This window comes from Peromyscus eremicus, chromosome 1 (genome assembly GCF_949786415.1).
Source record: "Peromyscus eremicus chromosome 1, PerEre_H2_v1, whole genome shotgun sequence".
Classification (NCBI taxonomy): domain Eukaryota; kingdom Metazoa; phylum Chordata; class Mammalia; order Rodentia; family Cricetidae; genus Peromyscus; species Peromyscus eremicus.
Window position 1 is genome coordinate 69,730,171 of NC_081416.1, and position 19,161 is coordinate 69,749,331.

Here is a 19,161-nt window from a genome sequence, read left to right on the forward strand (position 1 = left end):
TCCAGCCCATGGCATGGTGCTGCCCACATTCAGGGTGCTTCTTCCCTCCTCCAGGGAAGCTCTCTGGAAATACCCTCAAAGATACAACCAGAGGTGTGTCTCCTAGGCGATTCCAAATCCAGTCAAGTGGACAATGAAGAGTGATGGAAGAGGCTTCCTGGAGCCCCCAGGAATATTGCTACATCTAACTCAAACTCACAGGAGGAGGGAGTCCTGGCAACGCCTTCATGGGTATGCATGTTCCAGCATGCTTGCTTTTTTTTTTTTTTTTTTTCATGACAGGGATTCTTTGTGTAGCTTTGGAGCCTGTCCTGGAACTCGCTCTGTAGACCAGGCTGGCCTTGAACTCACAGAGATCTGCCTGCCTCTGACTCCCGAGTACTGGGATCAAAGGCGTGCACCACCTCCGCCCGGCCATGCTTGCTTTTTCTACATAAATTAAGACATACTAAACACATCTTCTGTACCATGTTTTTTTTTCTCACTTCATGCTATATCTTTCTATATATTATTATGTCCGTAAATATCAGATAGGTCTCACTTGTTGGAGTCAGGATCATATTCCTAAGATGAAAGCATCACAATTCATTCATTTATTATTTTTTAAAGATTTATTTATTTATTATGTACACAGTGTTTTACCTGCAAGCCAGAAGAGGGCATCAGATCTCATTATAGATGGTTGTGAACCACCATGTGGTTGCTGGGAATTGAACTCAGGACCTCTGGATGAGCAGCCAGTGCTCTTAACCTCTGAGCCATCTCTCCAGCCACCCACACAATTCATTTATTGCATTCTGCCTGAGAGATGTTTTCTGATATGGGTTCACTCTTGTTTGTTGGTTTGCTTTGTGTTTTTTAAAATTAATTTTAGGGTTTTATTTTATTTTTGAGACAGGGTCTTACTATGTAGCCCTGGTTGGTCTTGAACTCACTATGCAGATGAGATTTTCCTCAGACTCACAGAGATCTGCCTGCTTCTGCCTCCTGAGTGCTGAGACTAAAGGCCTGCATCACCACACCCATAATTTTTTTTAATTATGTGTATATGTGGGTCTAAATACAGGCTTGTGTATGTGCGTGCAGTGTCCTTTGTAGCCAGAAGAGGGCACTATGTCCCCTGGATTTGGAGTTTCAGGAACTTGGTGTGCCACCCGCTGTAGAGCTGGGAATCAAAGCCCTGTCTTCTTTGAGCACTGCACTATCTTAACACTGAGCTATTTCTCCAGCCCTTGTTTGTGTTTTTGAAACCTGATCTTGCTATGTAACCCAGGCTGGACTTGAACATACAGCGGTCCTCCTGCCTCAGTTTCTTGGGATTATAAGTGTGTGTCACCATGCACAGATAAAACAGGTTTACATGGTGGGGGCGCACACTACATGCCGATGGCCAGCCTGAATGAGGACCACTTCCACAGCTTAAGATTTATTTTTATTTCATGAGTGTTTTGCCTGCATGTGTGTGCAGCAGATGTGTGCAGTGCCTTGGGATGCCAAAAATGGGAGTCTGAAACTGAATTTATAGACCATTGTGGGCTGCCAAGTGGGTGCTGGGAATCGAACCCCGATCCTCTGAAAGTGCAGCCAGAGAGTACTGTCATCCGATGAACCTTCTTCCTCTTCCACCTCTTGCCTCCCTTGCCACATGGCATCCATTATCATCTCTCCCAGGAACCGAGACATGCTCTCCAATGAAGCACTTTAAAAACTAAATCAGCGGCCGGGCAGTGGTGGCGCACGCCTTTAATCCCAGCACTCGGGAGGCAGAGCCAGGTGGATCTCCGTGAGTTCGAGGCCAGCCTGGGCTACCAAGTGAGTTCCAGGAAAGGCGCAAAGCTACACAGAGAAACCCTGTCTCGAAAAACCAAAAAAAAAAAAAAAAAAAACTAAATCGGCAAGAAAAGAAACGTTCCATATGGGTGTACATAAAAGGTTCTTCCTATTTTGTCTTTAATAATGTGCATGCTAGTGTTCACGGTGCCGAAAGAGGGCACCAGATCCCAAGGAACTAGAGTTACGTTATGAGCCACTCAGTGTGGGTGCTGGGAACTGATTATGGGTCTTTTAGAAGAATAGCAAGTGTTCTTGATTGTTGGGCCATTACTTCAGCCTTTTGTTTTGTTCTTTCTTAATATCCTGCAAAACCCACAGCAAAGAAAAAGTGACCTTGGAAATAGCCCTGGAGCTGAATGTATCTGTATCAACATGTCTTGTACCATAGTCCTAGTGAGCAGTAGCTCTTGGGGAAGGGTCCCCAGGCATTCTCACATTTGGCCAATTCATGACAAATTATATGAGGAAAAAGCCCCAGTTGGGGCCGAGTGTGCCTACCATCTTTTGAACATATTAGTAATGAACCTTTTTAGAGTGTTGGCTCTCCTTGTTCCAAAAAGCCACTGGCCTATAAAGCTGTTATTATTAATGATTTTTTAAATGGGGTCTTGCTATGTAGCTCTGGCTGTCCTAAAACTCCCTATGTAGACCAGGCTGGCCTCAAACTCACAGAAATCCTCCTGCCTCTGCCTCTGCCTCTGCCTCTGCTGGTATTTAAGGCTTGAGCCAGACACCGAGCCCCACCTTCCCTGATATTTTTTAAAGATGGTTCTCCCTCACAGTTCTGAAGTAGCAAAATGAAGCCTATTTCCTTACCTAATTATTTCCTCACTTGACACATGGATCCAGACACGCTGATATTGGAAGGACTCCCACACCCATGCTGGACTGATTGCAGCTTAGAAAGACCAAAAAAGAAAATCAGTCACAATGTGGAAATCAAAGAGTCCTTGAACATCTGAAACTCATGAAGAGTTGAAGCGACCTTGGCTGCCAGATGGCCTGTGCGGTTCCCATTGGTGGAGGAGCCTTGCCTTGCCCCCTAAAATGTATCAAGGTTGGGATGTAGCAAGTAATGGCTGCCAAGAGATGGCCTCTGCCAATTCACGTGATGTGTGCAAGCCACGCCCCTCACAGTCACAGCACAGGCACTGCGAGTTTTCCATTACAACCTCTTCCAGAGACACGGGAAGAAGGAAGTCGCAGGTGACTGGCCCAGTTCAGAGCAACTGGGACTCTGTGTGTGTGTGTGTGTGTGTGTGTGTGTGTGTGTGTGTGGCGGGGAGGACATGGAAGGGACAGGACAGGACACTAATGATGGCTGCTCCTGTCAGAGACCCAATGAGGTCCCTGCACTTTTACCTTTTCTTTTTTCTTTTTTTTCTTTTTCCTGGTTTTTAGAGACAGGTTTCTCACTGCAGCCCTGGCTATCCTAGAACTCACTCTGTAGACCAGGCTGGCCTTGAACTCACAGAAATTCTCCTGCCTCTGCCCCCCAAGTGCTGTTATTAAAGGCGTGTGCCGCCCAACTTCTCTGCATGACTTTTGAGAAGGCAAGAAAATGCCCGTGTCAGGGGACACGCGGCTGCTTTGGGGAAGGCCATTTCCTGTTTCTTTCTCTCCGGCACTGATGTTCCATGTGCATTTTAGCATGCCTGGCTTTTCCATGTAGATTTGGATGGTTCTAACTCAAGTCCTCATATCTTCACACAAGCATTTGACTGAGTGAGCATCTCCCTAGCCGCAAGGGATTTTTATTTATTTATTTACTTATTTATTTATTTATTTATTTATTTTTATTTTTTATTTTTTTGGTTTTTCGAGACAGGGTTTCTCTGTGTAGCTTTGCGCCTTTCCTGGAACTCACTTGGTAGCCCAGGCTGGCCTCGAACTCACAGAGATCCGCCTGGCTCTGCCTCCCGAGTGCTGGGATTAAAGGCGTGCGCCACCACCGCCCGGCTTTGGGATTTTTATTTTTTAAACTCAAAAGGTAGAAGTGTGAATTTTCCAGGGCTGGGAAGTATGCCTGGAGATACAGCACTTGCTTAGAAAGTGTTAACAACCTGAGTTGCATCTGGACGGGCAGGGGAGGGGGGGGTTGGAGCAGGAGGAGGAGCGGGGGAGGGAATAAGAGAGATAGATATTGTTAACATATCTGATCCCGTCCCTTGGTGCCACCCTATGCCCTGATGTAGAAGCCTATTAAGGGAAAACTCCGCCCCTTCCCTTCTCTCTCTTCCGCTTTCCTCCCACGAGGTGTGCGACTCTGGCACCCCTCGCCTCCCTCTCTGTCTATCCCTCTCTCTCTCTCTCCCCTTCTCTCTCTATCCCTCTCTATATATCCCTCTCTCTCCTCTCCCTCTCTCTCTCCTCTCCCTCTCCCTCTTTCTGTCTTTCTGCCTCTCCATCTCTCTAGTATAATAAACCATTTCCACGCAGATGCAGCGTCTGGGTTGTATATCTCCACCCGCAGCCGGCCGCCATGCCCACATGGACTGGGCCGCCCGCCAGCCCACCGCTGCATCTGGGAGTCCCGCCGCGTGCAATTCCTAACAGATAACCCTTACTGTTGGCATATTTAAACACTTTCTTGGAAAGAAAGCAAACATGATGCTGGAGCCTGGACAGGGAGCCTGCTAACGGGAGGCTAGACTGAGACCTTTCCGAACAACCTGTCTCCCTGCAAGTCGGGAAGACGTGCACTCAGCCATCTATCTGTATCAGGTTTACTCTTTTCAGGAGCAGAGCAAGCAGCCGTCTGTCCTTCAGAAAGGGAACACAGGGGTGTCAAACAACAAGCATTCTTTTAATGGCAGACATTTGCTGATGAATATGCACGTGTCCAGAGGTGAAGCTGCAGAAGCTGGGCCGTGATGGGCAGGATTCCTTAGAAATATTTTCTGTACCGAGTACCAGATGGCATTTGGGTTTCCAAAGACACTGAGGCTAGAGGAGTATGGCTTTGCCCACAGAAGGCCGGTTACCTGGCTTGGGTGTTCATGGCCTCCTCCCCTGGGAGAGAGGGAGCACAAAGGACTAATGAGATACCCATAGAGCTCACGGGCAGGCACCTATGGGTGCTTCCAGGCTGGCTCTCTTCGTCCTATGCAGCTTGAGCCGAGTGGACTCCACTGCCATCGCCACGCAGCACACATAATAACACCTGTGGGTTGAAGGAAAAATGCCCACACAGAGTCTGGTAGACACTGGGTGTGTCCAGCACGGCAGAGGCTGTGGCCGCCCGGGCCCAGATTCTTGCCACTAGCCTGACCTGTTCTGAGGTCTGAGGTGCTGACTCTGCCAGGCTGTGCTCTCTAAAGAGAATAGCTTGTCAAGTCATAGGAAAGGCTGAATGAAGAGCCTGTTATAACCAGCCCGAGGGCTCTCTCGGGTCTCAGCCACCCCCACCCCTGACTTGTAAGACAGAGGCAACATGGAGCCCTCTCACCACATCCTGCCCTTAAATCACTGTGAAGACAGATTGGCCCTCTCAACCTTGCCTGCCCATCAGGATCCCCTAGAGAGCACTGAAACAATGCTAGGAGGCCAGCTTGCCTGGACCAATCGGAGCAGGAGTTCTACAGGGGGAGATTTGATGGAGGCATTAGCTAAAGCTCCCTAGTGGACTAGGAAGGACAGCCTGGGCGGAGATCTCCTGACTATATTACACTGCCGTGCTGGTATCAGACTGACGTCATCAGGCTTGCTTGGCAAGCTTCCGTCCACCATAAACCATCTCTAAAGTTCCAGGCCAGGATTCATAAGATCTTATCTCAACAAAACAGAAAACAAAGCAAATGAACAAAAGCACTCATACTCATGACATAAGAATATTCTTTGCACCCCACCCCAAGTACGGTACAAAAGAAATCTTTTAATGTAAGAAAAAAAAGATCCAGGGGCTAGACAGATGGCTCAATGGTTAAGAGCACATCTGCTCTTGCAGAGGACCTGAGTTTGGGTCTCAGCATCCATGAAGGGGAAGCTCACAACTTCCTGTAACTCCAGTTCCAGAGGATCTGACTTCCTTTCTGGCCTCCATGGGTACCTGTACACAAGTGGAATACACACAGAGATGTGTGAGAGGGGCTAGAGAAATGGTGTCTTAGTCACTGTTTTATTGCTGTGAAGAGACATGATGATTAAGGAAACCCTTATAAAAGAAAGCATTTAATTGTGTGCTCTCTCACAGGTTCAGAGGTTAGTCCATGATCATCATGGCAGGAAGCATGGAGACAGACGTGGTGCTGGAGAGGTAGCTGAGAGGGACACTGGGCCTGGCGTGAGCTTCTGAAACCTCAAAAAAACGTGACACGCTTCCTCCAACCAGGCCACCCTCCTAGTCCTTCTAATCCTTTCAAATAGTGCTGTTCCCTGGTGACTAAGCCTTCAAATACATGAGCCTATGGGGGCCATTCAAACCACCACAGATGGCTCAGCCATTAAGAGCACTGGCTGCTTTCCCAGAGAACCCAGGGTCAATTCCAAGAACCCACATGGCAGCTCACAACTCTCTGTAATTCTAGACCCAGGGAATCGGATACCTTCTTCTTGTCTTCATGCTAACTGCATACATGTGGTGTACAGACATACACGTGGGCAAGAGACCCTACATATTAAATCAAAGTAAAGATAAATTTTTAAATAAAAAAATTAATTAATTAAAATAATGTCTATACCTCAGAATAGCACTGCATTTAGAGATGGGGGTCTTTAAAGGGGAAATTAAGGAACTAGAGAGATGACGCACCAGTTGAAAGCATTGGCTGCACTTCCAGAGGACCTAGGTTTGATTCCCAGCACCCACATGGAAGCTCACAACTGTCTGTAACTCCAGCCCCAGGGAATCTGATGCACATGGTGAACAGACATATGTACAGGCAAAACATTCATACAAATAAAATTTAATAATAACAACAACAACAACAACTGGTTCTGGAAGAGCAGCCAATGCTCTTAACATTATATGAAAAACAAAAATCCAGGGGCTGGAGAGATGGCTCAGTGGTTAAGAGCATTGGCTGATCTTCCAGAGGACCTGGTTCAATTCCTAGCACCCACAAGGCAGCTCACAACTGTCTATAACTCTCGTTCCAGGGGATCTGACCACCTCACACAGACATACATGCATGTAGAACACCAATGCACATAAAATAACAAAAATAAATATATTATTAAAAAAAATAAAAAACAATTTAGGGGCTGGAGAGATGGCTCAGTGGTTAAGTGCACTGGCTGCTTGCTCTTCCAGAGAAATCCAGGTTTGATTCTCAGCATCTACATGGCAGTTTACAAACAGCTACAACTCTGGGGATCTGACATGCTATTCTGGTCTTTGAGGGTACTGTATATATGTGGTACACAGACATACATGCAGACAAAACACCCATACACATAAAATAGATATATATAGATGGATGGATAGATAGATAGATAGGTAAAACAATAATGGTAATTTAAAAATAAATAAGTTTAAAACTAGGGATAGGTTTATAGAAATTGACTTCTTCAATCCGATAGAATTGCTACGAAAAAAGGGCCCAGCCCATTGTGGATGGTGCTCTTCCTGGGCAAGTGGCCCTGGATGGCATAAGAAAGCAGGCTGAGCAAGCCAACAAACAGCATCCTTCCATTGCTTCTGCTTCTGTTTCTACTTCCAGTCTCCTGACTTTAGTTCCTGCCCTGACTTCCTTTGATGATGGACCGTGCCGTGGAGCAGAAGCTGACGCAAACCCTTTCTCCTCAAGCTGCTTTTGGTCATGATGTTTTTGTCCCAGCAATAGCAACCTGAACAAAGGTCGGAGTGATGGCCGATAAGGGACAGGCAGGGGAATTCTCAAGCATAGTGTGTCCTATTTCTTTTCATTTTTATTCGTGTGTATGAGTGTTTCATCTCTGTGTATGTACGTGCACCACCTGTGTGCCCAGGGCGCAGGGAGATCAGAAGAGGGCATCGGATGGTTATGGGCTGTAGCCATAAGTTTCTCCAGTTCTGCCTGGCCCCACCGTCAGGACGAGTCTCTCTCATCTGTGTCATGCAGCTGCTTGGTCCCAAGTAAACACACAGAGGCTGATATTACTTACAAACTGTACGGCCTATGGGTCAGGCTTCTTGCTAGCTAGCTCTTATAACTTAATTCAACCCATTTCTGTTCATCTATATGTTGCCATGTGGTTATGGCATTACTGGTCCGCTGGCATCACCGGTCTGCTGGCATCTTGTTGCTCCTTGGGTGGCGGGCTGGCATCTCTCCCATCTTGCCTTTCTCTTTCCTGTATCTCTGCTTGGATTTCCCACCTGCCTCTAAGCTGTGCCTTGCCATAGGCCAATGTGGCTTATATATTAACCAACCAGAGCAACACATATTCCCAGCGTACAGAAAGACCTCTCACAGCAGTGATCTACTATGTGGGTGCTGGAAACCCAGATTCTCTGGAAGAACAAGTGTTTTTTTTTGTTTGTTTGTTTGTTTTGTTTTGTTTTACTGCTGAGCCCTCTCTCCAGCTCTATGATCCATTTCTTGATCTTCAGGCCAGTTACCTAGCTGAGGTGACTGGGAAAATTCCATATGTTTATGATTCGTGTCTTTTTCTGTGCTATTATACCTTGGTTAAAAACTTACTTGAACAAAAGAGAAGAGAAGGAAAAGAAAGCAGGAAGGGGTGGGGAAGAAAGAGGAGGGTAAGGAATGGGGCTGGACACCGGTCCTGCCTGGTCTCAGGGTGCCTGCAATGCTCCGGTGTACTCACATGGTTTGGTTGGGGACAGATGGTTTGAAAGAGGTACCAGAACTCTCTCCCACCCACCTCTGCTCCTGAGGGCTTGGCCGTCACTCAGCCTTGTCCATAACTCTGCTCACCCTCCCTGGTGCATGGACATATGAGTGCCAGCCCTCCGGATACAGAGCTGGATTAATTTGATCCTCCACCTGGGTGTCTGTGTGTAGGCAGGCTGAGGGAATGTGCAGGTGGAATCCATGTTGAGCTGCTAAGATGGCCTTGACCTCCACCAGAGGTGGCCTTCCCTGTCCACGCTGGGCTAATGGGGGAGGGAGCAAGTGTGCCAGTCAGAAAGAGGGTTCCAGAGATTGCAGCTGCCCCAAGTGTGGTCCCTTTGCCCTTGTCTGGCTTTCGCTTGCGTACATTGGAAGTGCCAGGACACTGTGAAGGGCGTTTCAGGCTGGGTGAGGGGACAGCCGTACATCCTAAACTGGCTGCCAAGCCCTGTGGGGCTTCCAGAACGCTTGCGTGTTTCTGCTTGCTTTTTGTTTACGTCTATCTGGGGCAGGAGCTGTCCTTTCCTGGGCTAGCACTCATCGAGCTCGTCTTGATTGGGAGCAGCTACAGAGGAGGCAGGAGGCTCCCTCCTGGATTTTTCAGCAGCTTTGTGACATTGGGTACATCATGATGCACACCAGCCTCTCTGGTCCCCTCCTTAAGAGACAGATGCTCAGCATCCTTGGCTGCCCAGTGTTGTAGCCACTAGCCACACAGCTATTTAAGTAAAATTGCATTAAATTTTAAAGTGTGTGTGAGAGGGCACACGCGCGCAGGTGTACAAACAGAAGCCAGAGGAAGATGTGAGCTATCTTACTCCGCCACTCTCCACCTTATCTCCTTGAGACAAGGTCTCTCACTGAATCTGGAGCTTGCTTTGGGGCTAGTCTGGGGGCTAGCAAGCCCCAGTGGTCCTCCTCCACCCCCATCCTCAGTGCTGGGGTTACAAGTGTCCTTGGGTGTTTTGACATGGCTTTGGGGATCTGAACTCATGTCCTCATGATCATGCAGCAAGCACTCTTACTGAGCCATCTCCCCTGCCTCCCTTTCTTCTTGATTTCGACACAGAATCACATATTCCAGGCCAGCCTCCAGCTTGCCGTGTAGCTGAATTAAAACTTCTGATCTTTCCTCTTTCACCTTCCGACTGCTGGGATTACAGGCATGAACCCCTGTGCCTGGCTTGCACAGTGCTGGGAACAAACCATGGACTTCCTGGGGCCTCTGGAAGTACTCTATCCCGAGTCCCTAAAACCCTTTTTTTTTTGAATCGCCAGGCACATTTGCGAGCTCAGTAGCCCACGTGACCTGAGGCAGCCTGCGCTAAACAGTGCCGAGGCGGGACCTTGGGACAGAAGGTTCTATTGGACAGTGCTGGCCTGGCCCCATCTGTACTTCTATTTTCTATATCCTGCTTCATTTATTATCGCTATTAGTGTGTGCACGTGCGAATCAGAGTACAGCTCTCAGGACTTGGTTTTTTCCTTCCACTGTGGGTTCTGGGGAATCTAGATACATTTCCTTTTTCGTTCTGACCAAAGCTCACCGAAAGACCAATCTAGCCAACTGATAACATTTAGGAAAGGCACTTGATGCTTGTGGCTGGCCATCTCCCACACTTAGCCCATGCTCCTCCATGGAGCCAGTTCTGTGGAGTAGCTCAGAGAACAGGGCTCTCAGCACCCACCCCTGCTGGTCCTGGTCTATAAAACCAGCCATCATGGAGGAAAGCTTAATCCTGGACAATAGTAACCTCAACTTACTGTCCTCTACACTTTGTTTTCAAGCTCTTATGCTCTTCCCCTTAACACAGCCTTCTGAAATAAGTATTGTCACCCATTTGTAACTGCAGATGGGGCTCCGAGACAGGGAACTGATTGCCCCGGGATGTGTAATTAAGGAAAGTTCCGGCTAAGATTCCAGCTGAAGTCTTTTTGTTTTGTTTTTGTTTTTTTGAGACAGGGTTTCTCTGTGAAAAAGTACTGGCTATCCTCGAACTCACTCTGTAGACCAGGCTGGCCTTGAACTCACAGAGATCTGCCTGCCTCCGCCTCCCGAATGCTGAGATTAAAGGCATGCGCCACCACTGCCCAGCCCAACTCAAGTCTCTTTTAAAGCATCAAGTTGCATAAACTGACTCCTGTGCTTATTTCTAGGGAGCAGCTGCCGTTTCTTTGCTCCTCCCACACACTTGATTTGAAACTGTCAGAAAGGCCTTTTGGGTGACCCATGGTTTTTTTGTTTGTTGGTTGGTTTGGTTTGGTTTTTCGAGACAGGGTTTCTCTGTGAAACAGCCCTGGCTGTCCTAGATCTTACTCTGTAGACCAGGCTGGCCTCGAACTCACAGAGATCCGCCTGGCTCTGCCTCCCGAGTGCTGGGAGTGCTGGGAGTGCTGGGATTAAAAGCGTGTGCCACCACCACCTGGCTAGTGACCCATGTTTTTAATAAAACTAAACAACATCTGTTTGTCATTGAGACCAAATGCCCTCAGCTCTCCCAACCACAGTGAGCTGGCCACAGCAAATGTTCCTAACAAGCAAATGTTTGTTTTGGAATCAAATCCCTCCCAGGCTTGTGTGTATGGGGACCAGACTAAAGAGGCTGGCGCTCTGCACCTCCTGACACTTAACACATAGCAGCTCACCACACTAAGGAGCAACCCCAGGCAGAAGACAGAATCTTGCCAAAAGAGTATCCACATGATCAAGGAAATGCCTGTGCGCCCACACATATGAACACACACACACACACACACACACACACACACACACACACACACACCACAAACACTTATCAAGGAAATTGTTTCTACATTTTAAGTCTCTCCAAATCCATGCTGTAGCACTTACCAGCTTCAGCCTTAGAGGAACGTAACCTATCTGGCCTCCTGTCACCTTTGTTCTCTGAAATTTTTTGGACCTGTAGGAAACAATTCTGAACTAAGGAAAGTTAAGTTGGTTTCAGATTTACTGGGGGGGGGGGGAAATCAGTGTTGATGGGGAAAAAAAAAAAAGGGCTGGAGAGATGGCTCAGTGGTTAAGGGCACTGGCTGCTCTTCCAAAGGTTCTGAGTTCAATTCCCAGCAACCACATGGTGGCTCACAACCATCCGTAATGAGATCTGGTGCCCTCTTCTGGCCTGCAGGGATATGTGCAAACAGAACACTGTATACATAATAAACAAATAAATCTTTAAAAAAAAAAAATGTGAACGGGTGCTTTTCTTCAGGAGGGAGACAAAAGGCTGGAGCACCAGGAAGTGCTCCGGCTGCCCTAGCTTCCCCAGCAAGGCTGATGGCACATGGATCATGTCTCTGAGAAAACAATGTGCAGCAGGAAACCAAAGACGCACCACGCTTAGAGTCAACCCGGGGTGCGAAAGGCTCACCATTTCTGAAGGCATCACTATAAGATCAGTTACTATAAGAAGTTTAGAAGGTGTAAATGAGGGGATGGAGAGATGGCCCAAGGTTAAGAGCGTGCACTGCTCCTGCAGAGGACCCCAGTTCGGTTCCCAGCACTCACTTGGTGCTCTTCTAGCTTCCACAGGTACTGCACTCATGCACCGAATACACAGGACCAACCCATCAACACACAGAAATAACTAGTAAAATGCTAGGCACGGTGGCTGGTGCCTTTAATTTCAGCACTCAGGGAGCAGGCAGGTGGTTCAAGGTCAGCCTGGGCCACATAGTGAGTTCTACGCCAGCAAGGCTAAAAGTGAGACCTTGTCTCAAAAAACTAAAATAATAAAATTTTTAAAGTAAATAAGCAGCAAAAAATAGGAGAAAGATCAGTCTTATTTTCACAGCCTACAAATAACACCATTATTACTTAAGTGAATATCCTTCCAGACTTTTCCATCAAGGAACAATCCCATATAAATCCCCCCCCCCAGAAAAAAAAATCAGATCTTACTAAATCTGGAAACCTGTGCTTCTTCATTTAGCATTTTCACACCTAGAACTCCTCTCTCTCTCTCTCTCTCTCTCTCTCTCTCTCTCTCTCTCTCTCTCTCTCTCTCTTGTTTTTTTTTTTGAGACAGGGTTTCTCCTTGTAGCCCTGGCTGTCCTGGAATTCACTCTGTAGACCAGGCTGGCCTGGAACTCAGAGATTCTCCTGCCTCTGCCTCCCAAGTGCTGGGATTAAAGGTGTGTGCCACCGTTGCCAGGCTCTAAAACATTTTTTGACTTTTACCTCAATATTTTTAACGGTTGCAAACTGTTTCTTCCCGAGACTGTATAGGAATGGAACCATTTGATTATAATTAGCATGAATGTTACTTCCAGTGTTTGCAAACACGAGACCTATCCCTTTTGCCAAATCATTGCTTGAATAAAAGGCTATTTGAGAACATGCAGTTATCTGAGTGTTCTGATGCCCCTGTCCCAGTGATCAGAGACCAGCTAGCCAGGTCATCTGTACCCCATGGCCTGACTCCTGCCTGACCAAAGACATCACAGAAATCATTATAAAAAGTAAGACTGGCTGGCAAGAGGGCCCAGCAAGTGCCAGTGCCCGCTGTGTGAGCTTGACAACCTGGGTCTGACCTTTGAACTCCACAGTGGAAGGAGAGAACCACCCACCCAAAGTTGTCCTTTGGCCTCCCTCCACATACATGCTGTGATACACACACCACACGCACACACAAAATACAAACACAGACATAAACACACAGGAAGAGTTAAGCTAAATTCTAGGATCTCTCAGAAGATTGTCAGCTGAGAAGTAAACATTCTCCCTCCCCTGCTTTTTTTTTTTTTTTTTTTTTTTCAAGACAGGATCTCTCTATGTAGCTCTGGCTGTCCTGGAACCCTCTATGTACACCAAGATGGGCTGGAGTGAACAGAGATCCATCTGCCTCTGCTCCCTAGTGCTGGGATTAAAAGGCATGCACCACTATGCCCAGCTACATTTTCCATTCTTTTACTTGTTTTTCAAGACAGGGTTTCTCTGTGTAGCCCTGTCTATCCTGGAATTCACTTTGTAGACCAAGCTGGCCTGCCACTCACAGATATCCACCTGCCTCTGCCTCCTGAGTGCTGGGATTAAAGGGGTATGCTGCCATCACCCGGCCCTATTTCCCACTCTTTATTAGCAGATTTGGGGAGGATGAGCAGAACCTTGTAAGAGGCACCCAGTGAAGAAAAGAAACTTGCAACCAGCGCAAAACAGAACCAGAACACAGTTCACAACTGTCACTTTCTCCTAAATTTTTATTTCCATTCTTGACTTAAAAAAAAAATTTATTGGGCTGGAGAGATGGCTCAGAGGTTAAGAGCACTCACTGGCTGCTCTTCCAGAGGTCCTGAGTTCAATTCCCAGCAACCACATGGTGGCTCACAACCATCTATAATGAGATCTGGTGCCCTCTTCTGGCTTGCAGGCATACATGCAAGCAGAATACTGTATATATAATAAATAAATTAAAAAAAAAATTATTGTGAGTTGTGTGCATGTTTGTGTTTGCCCATGTCTACACATGTGGAGGCCAGAGGTCAACACTAGGTACCTTGTTTTATTAATTTGTATGTGTGTTTATGTATGCCACGGCACACACAGGAAGGTCAGAGAACAACTTATGGGAACTGGTTATCTCTTTCTATCATTTGGATCCCAAGAAATGAATCAGTTAGGTCTTTATCAGCTGAGCCATCTCCCCAGCCCCTCCATCTTTTTATTTTTTTATTTTTTTGAGACAGCATCTTGCTGACCCCAGAATTCAATGACTGGGCATAACTAGGTGGCCAGCAAGCTCCAGAGATCCTCCTGTCTCCACCTCCCCAGCACTGGGGTGACAGATGCACATCACCACACCTGGCTTTTTGGCGTGGGTGCAGATCTGAACTCTAGCAAACACTTTACTTTTTGAATCTTCTTGACCACTTTTTAAAATATAAAAAACTATTATTGCATGTGTGCATGATGTGTGGAGGTTAGAGGACAATTCTGTGGCATCCACTCTGTCTACCTTTGTATGGGTTCTGGGGATTGAACTTGGGTCATCACACTGTATAAGCAAACACTTTACCAGCTGGGCCACCTCACTAGACTTTTTTTTTTTTTTAAACCTCCTTAGTAAAGTGAAATTATTTTATTAAAGTAATTAGTGTTACCTGCCCTACTGCCTGCCATTTAAAAATATATATCCTGAATATTTAGGGATGAGATTTCCAATTTTATATTTTGACACTACTTCAGAAACACCAATTACAACATTTAATTACATTTCCCCAGAATTGTACACCTTGGGTTTGGAAACCACATCGCTCAACTGCAATAGCTCCCTAAGTCCAGAACACATTTGCTGGCCCTGTTCTGAGGAGAGCCCACATATCCTAAGATACTCTCAGAGAACCAAGTTCTGCTTCTCAGTGGTTGGTGACCTGGGTTAACAATCACTTCAAACAAGCGTGACTCTTCTGGGTGGATGCTATCAGAGGCCTCTCCAGGCTGCAGCTTTATCCACTACGGGTACCTCTCTAGATAGCTTGGTTCTCACACTTTCCTTGAAGTCAACATGAACATGTTACTAAGTTGTGTTCTTAGATTTCTCTTGAAGCCAGACTGACAGGTCTCTATCGAGACTGAGGACAAGCTTTTTTGTTTGAGGACAAGTTTTAATGCCCTTTAAAGAACTACCTAGCATGGGCTGGAGATGGCTCAGTGGTTAAGAGCATTTGTTGCTCTTACAAAGGAATCGCTTTAGTTTCCAGTGCCTACATTGGAGGCTCACATCATCTGTACATGGAGCTCCAGGGGACCTGATGTCCAGGGGACCTCTTCTGGACTTCACTAGCACCTGCACCCACAAATGCATACCACATGGACCCACATACACATAAACAAAAATAAAGTCTTAAAAAAAGTAAGAGCTACCCAAGAGGCAATACCTATGGAAGCAAGAACATGCTGGTGCTGAGACAGACACTAAAATAATGTATCATGATTAAATAAGTTTTTATTGTCACATTTAACTGCTTTGTCAGATATACACTGTATATTTCAGTATGGCATAAAAATAAGAATATTTTCCTGAATGTCAAAATCTGAACAGAGGAGATGGTGATGGCACTTTAAAAAACTGGAATTCACACCGTGCTGAAGCCGCTAGTAGGTAGCTGATAAAAGCTGGAACTCACTGCGGATAAAGTGACCCTCAACATTCAAATCAAACGGCAGTGGTGTAAGCCCAGCAAAACCGGGACAGCAGTTCCAGTACCGACCCCAGGGCACAACCAAGGCAGTCCAGCATCTCATTTCTAAGCCTGTATCTGCTGCCTGAGCCTGGGAGCTGGAGCTCATGAGTAAACATCACTGTAAAAGAAAGGAATCCTTTGGAACCAAATTTTAAGCCTTTTAACAACTTCTTCATCCTCATATGTTTTAACTATTCCAAGGAAAGGCAGTTGAGCGGCAAGCATCATGGGCTGACCGACCGCCATAAATGGCAGGTCTTGCCATTTCCAATCCAGGAGCCCAATATATTCTAAAATGTTTTTTAGTGGTTTTACACATTCTGGGCAAAACTAGAAAACAAGCAGTAGTTAAATAAAAACATAAGTGCATCCCAATGGTCTCCACATATTTGCAATTATCCTCCAAATGGCAACTTAAAAAAGGGGAGGGGGTATGGTTATTCAGACCATTGCAGCAGATCTTATTCACCAAGATTCCTGGATGTGTTCTTAAAAACATCCTTCCTCCACAAACCTAGTCCCGGCTGTGCCAGGCTGAAGTGCATGACATCTCTTCCACAGGAACTCAGCTAAATCTGCTGTGTCTGGGATCTGTTCAGCACAGACTCAGGCCTGGCATCTCACTCCTTTCTGCCATCCACTGCCGTGTGGCCTTCCTCAAAGACTCCAGAACAGAGGCCAAGTGTGCTGGTGCAGTGCAGCAGTGGCCGCCGTACACCAGGAGACAAGGAACTGACTTCATGACACTGATCTGGATGAGTACTCACTGGGGATTAGTATGTCTACGTTTTTAAAAAGGCAACCATTTTAAGTGACAATACATAGGCTAGTAGAAAAACGTTGAAACAAAGCCCTCTCTCCCATCTTACAAAGTCATGCAGACAGGAGAAGGAATGTCTGATTTGTTCCAATTAGGCTTCTTGGAATTAACAAAATTTCTTTTCTGGCAAAGATGAATTTGGCTCATCATAGAAAGTTCTTGGAAGGCTGCTGCTAAACTCATTTCCCTTTGAAAAGCAAATTTCAAGGCATGATAGTGCAGAGGTAAGTTTCTGACTTCTAGAGTATTTATAGACTAATTGTGCTTAGTCTCTCATCCAATTTAACGAACAGACTACACTGAGGAGTTTCACTCTGCCTAAATTGACTAGTACATCCATGAATCGCACCAGAATTAGGACAATTTGATTATCATAATGATTCTGCTGTGAACCCATGCACTGCACCCCAAGGCGAGGACCAGCGGACAGAGGATTCTGGGGGTTCTGTGCATGGGGTGCTCCACTTGGGAGCCACGGCATCTGAGAAAGCAGTTCTCCCCACAGATTAAGTCCTCAACAAGCTCTCAATAAGCCATTAAGAAAAGCAGTGCCAAGTGGAGAGAGTGTCATTTGTTTACTTAAATCTGGGAGGTCTGAGTGTTCCTGGGGTCCTCCTCGGGATGTGTCACAGGCCGTGAACTCTTTGAATGCGAGTATTCACTATGAGGGGACTCTGCAGGGTCAATCAGATTTTCATAATCACTGTTGTCTGACTCCTCCCCACTGTCTTCGGCTGCTCTCTGGGCAGGAAGAAGATCTGCCCCACTTCCAGAGAGCTTCAGTCCGGCACTGGTGGAAGCGTAGCTGGAAGAGCCCACAGCTTGAGGCCGAGGCATGAAGACACTCCTTTCCATGCGCGAGTGGCTCAGAGGACTTTCTTGATTGCTTGGGTGGAAATCAGAGTAAGGGGGAGGAGGATCAGAGGGCTCAGTGTCTGCTAGAGTACTTCTCCCTTCGACTGCAAACCCAGAATAGGACATCCGAGGACTGAATGCTGGCTCCAGATTTTCAGATGGTATCTGTCTGCTTAACAGGGCCTGCTGCAATCCTACATGGAAACAGGAAGAATGTTTTAACAAATTTTCTGTCTTCACAGCTTTTTACTTCCACTCAATAAAAGGTCAACTTAAATGTTTTATCATGTGAAGTGACCATCACATCATACCCATGGCATTAGGGAACAGAAAGGTGAACCATTCACAATGAAGTTTGCACTGTATCCTGACAGTCTGCTTTTTTAGCTACCTGAAGGTAGCTAAGCAATAGCTACTATAATTTTAATATTAGAAAAAAGTAAAGAATGAACCTTTGAATTATCTTGTTTTAATCAATTATTATTTTATATCACTTCTATTGGTAGTACAAATAATTAACAGGGTTTTTGTTTGTTTGTTTGTTTGAATTGTTCATCTGTATGGGCATAGAAGTATTACATAAACATCCTCGATGTAAACTCAGTGGCTTCTCATGCAGGCATTGTGATGCCAGACTGTTGCCATCTCTACATTGCAGATGAAGTGATTTAATGGGGCGTGCAAAGTGATAGGTATTTTTAAGATTTTAAACTGCATATTTATTTTTAATTGGGAATCAAAACAGCTAGTGTACCAGAAAAATCTGTTATCTTTATTCTCTGGCAAAATAAAAATCTAGTTTTGGATACTACTCAATAAATTAACTGGAATATATTATAAAAAATGTTTTGGAAATGATCAGCAAGGCTTTGAAGTTATTGTTGTTAATATTTTATAAATAATTTCTCGGCTGGAGAGATAGCTCAGAGGTTAAGAGCACCGACTGCTCTTCCAGAGGTCCTGAGTTCAATTCCCAGCATCCACATGGTGGCTCACAACCATCTGTAATGAGATCTGGCACCCTCTTCTGTGTACATAATAAATAAATCTTAAAAAAAAAAAAAGACTTTATAAATAATTTCTCTATACATCCATTTATTTGCATCTTGAGTACCAGATCAACCATGGTTATACAGTGAGACCCTGTCTCAAAAAACAAAACAAAACAAAAAAGAAAAGAGTTGAAAATCCAGGCAATCTGACTAGAAATGTAGCCCCAATATGAAAAAAAAACAGGGTGTCACTTCAAATTATGTGCTATTTTGCCCACCTGGTGCCCACTGTGCTCAAAAATTTGGGACTACTAGCTGACACTGAAAACCATCCCACCACCTTTACAAGTCACAGGAACATGGAACATTCCTTAGACAGTATCCTTTCAAATATCGCATTGCTTTTCTTTGAATGTGTATTTGTGTCTACTACTTGCATAAAAGACCAAAGGAAGCCAGAGAGGGTGCTGGATCCTTTGGAACTGGAGTTATAGGTAATTGTGAGCTGTCCTACGTGGGTGCTGGGAACCTACTTAGTCCTCTGCAGGAGCAGCAAGCCACCTTTCCAGCCCCCAAGTTACAAGGCTCTAATGAACATAGAACACCATCCTGATATGTACAGCACGTCATGGTTAGGTTGGTAGTAGTTATAACGGTTGCTAGAAATAGATGGTATTGTCAATAC

General features: G+C 45.8%; 1 protein-coding gene across 1 annotated transcript in view; it reads right to left on the reverse strand.

The window, feature by feature from the left end:
• Positions 1–17,189: 17,189 nt before the first annotated feature.
• The window catches only part of Abraxas2 (abraxas 2, BRISC complex subunit), a 34,440-nt gene continuing 32,468 nt past the window's right edge, over positions 17,190–19,161 (reverse strand). The window contains exon 9 of the mRNA XM_059265360.1: positions 17,190–17,678. Within this exon, the coding sequence (XP_059121343.1) occupies positions 17,209–17,678 (470 nt within the window). The 3' untranslated portion in view covers positions 17,190–17,208. The remainder of the gene's footprint in view (positions 17,679–19,161) is intronic.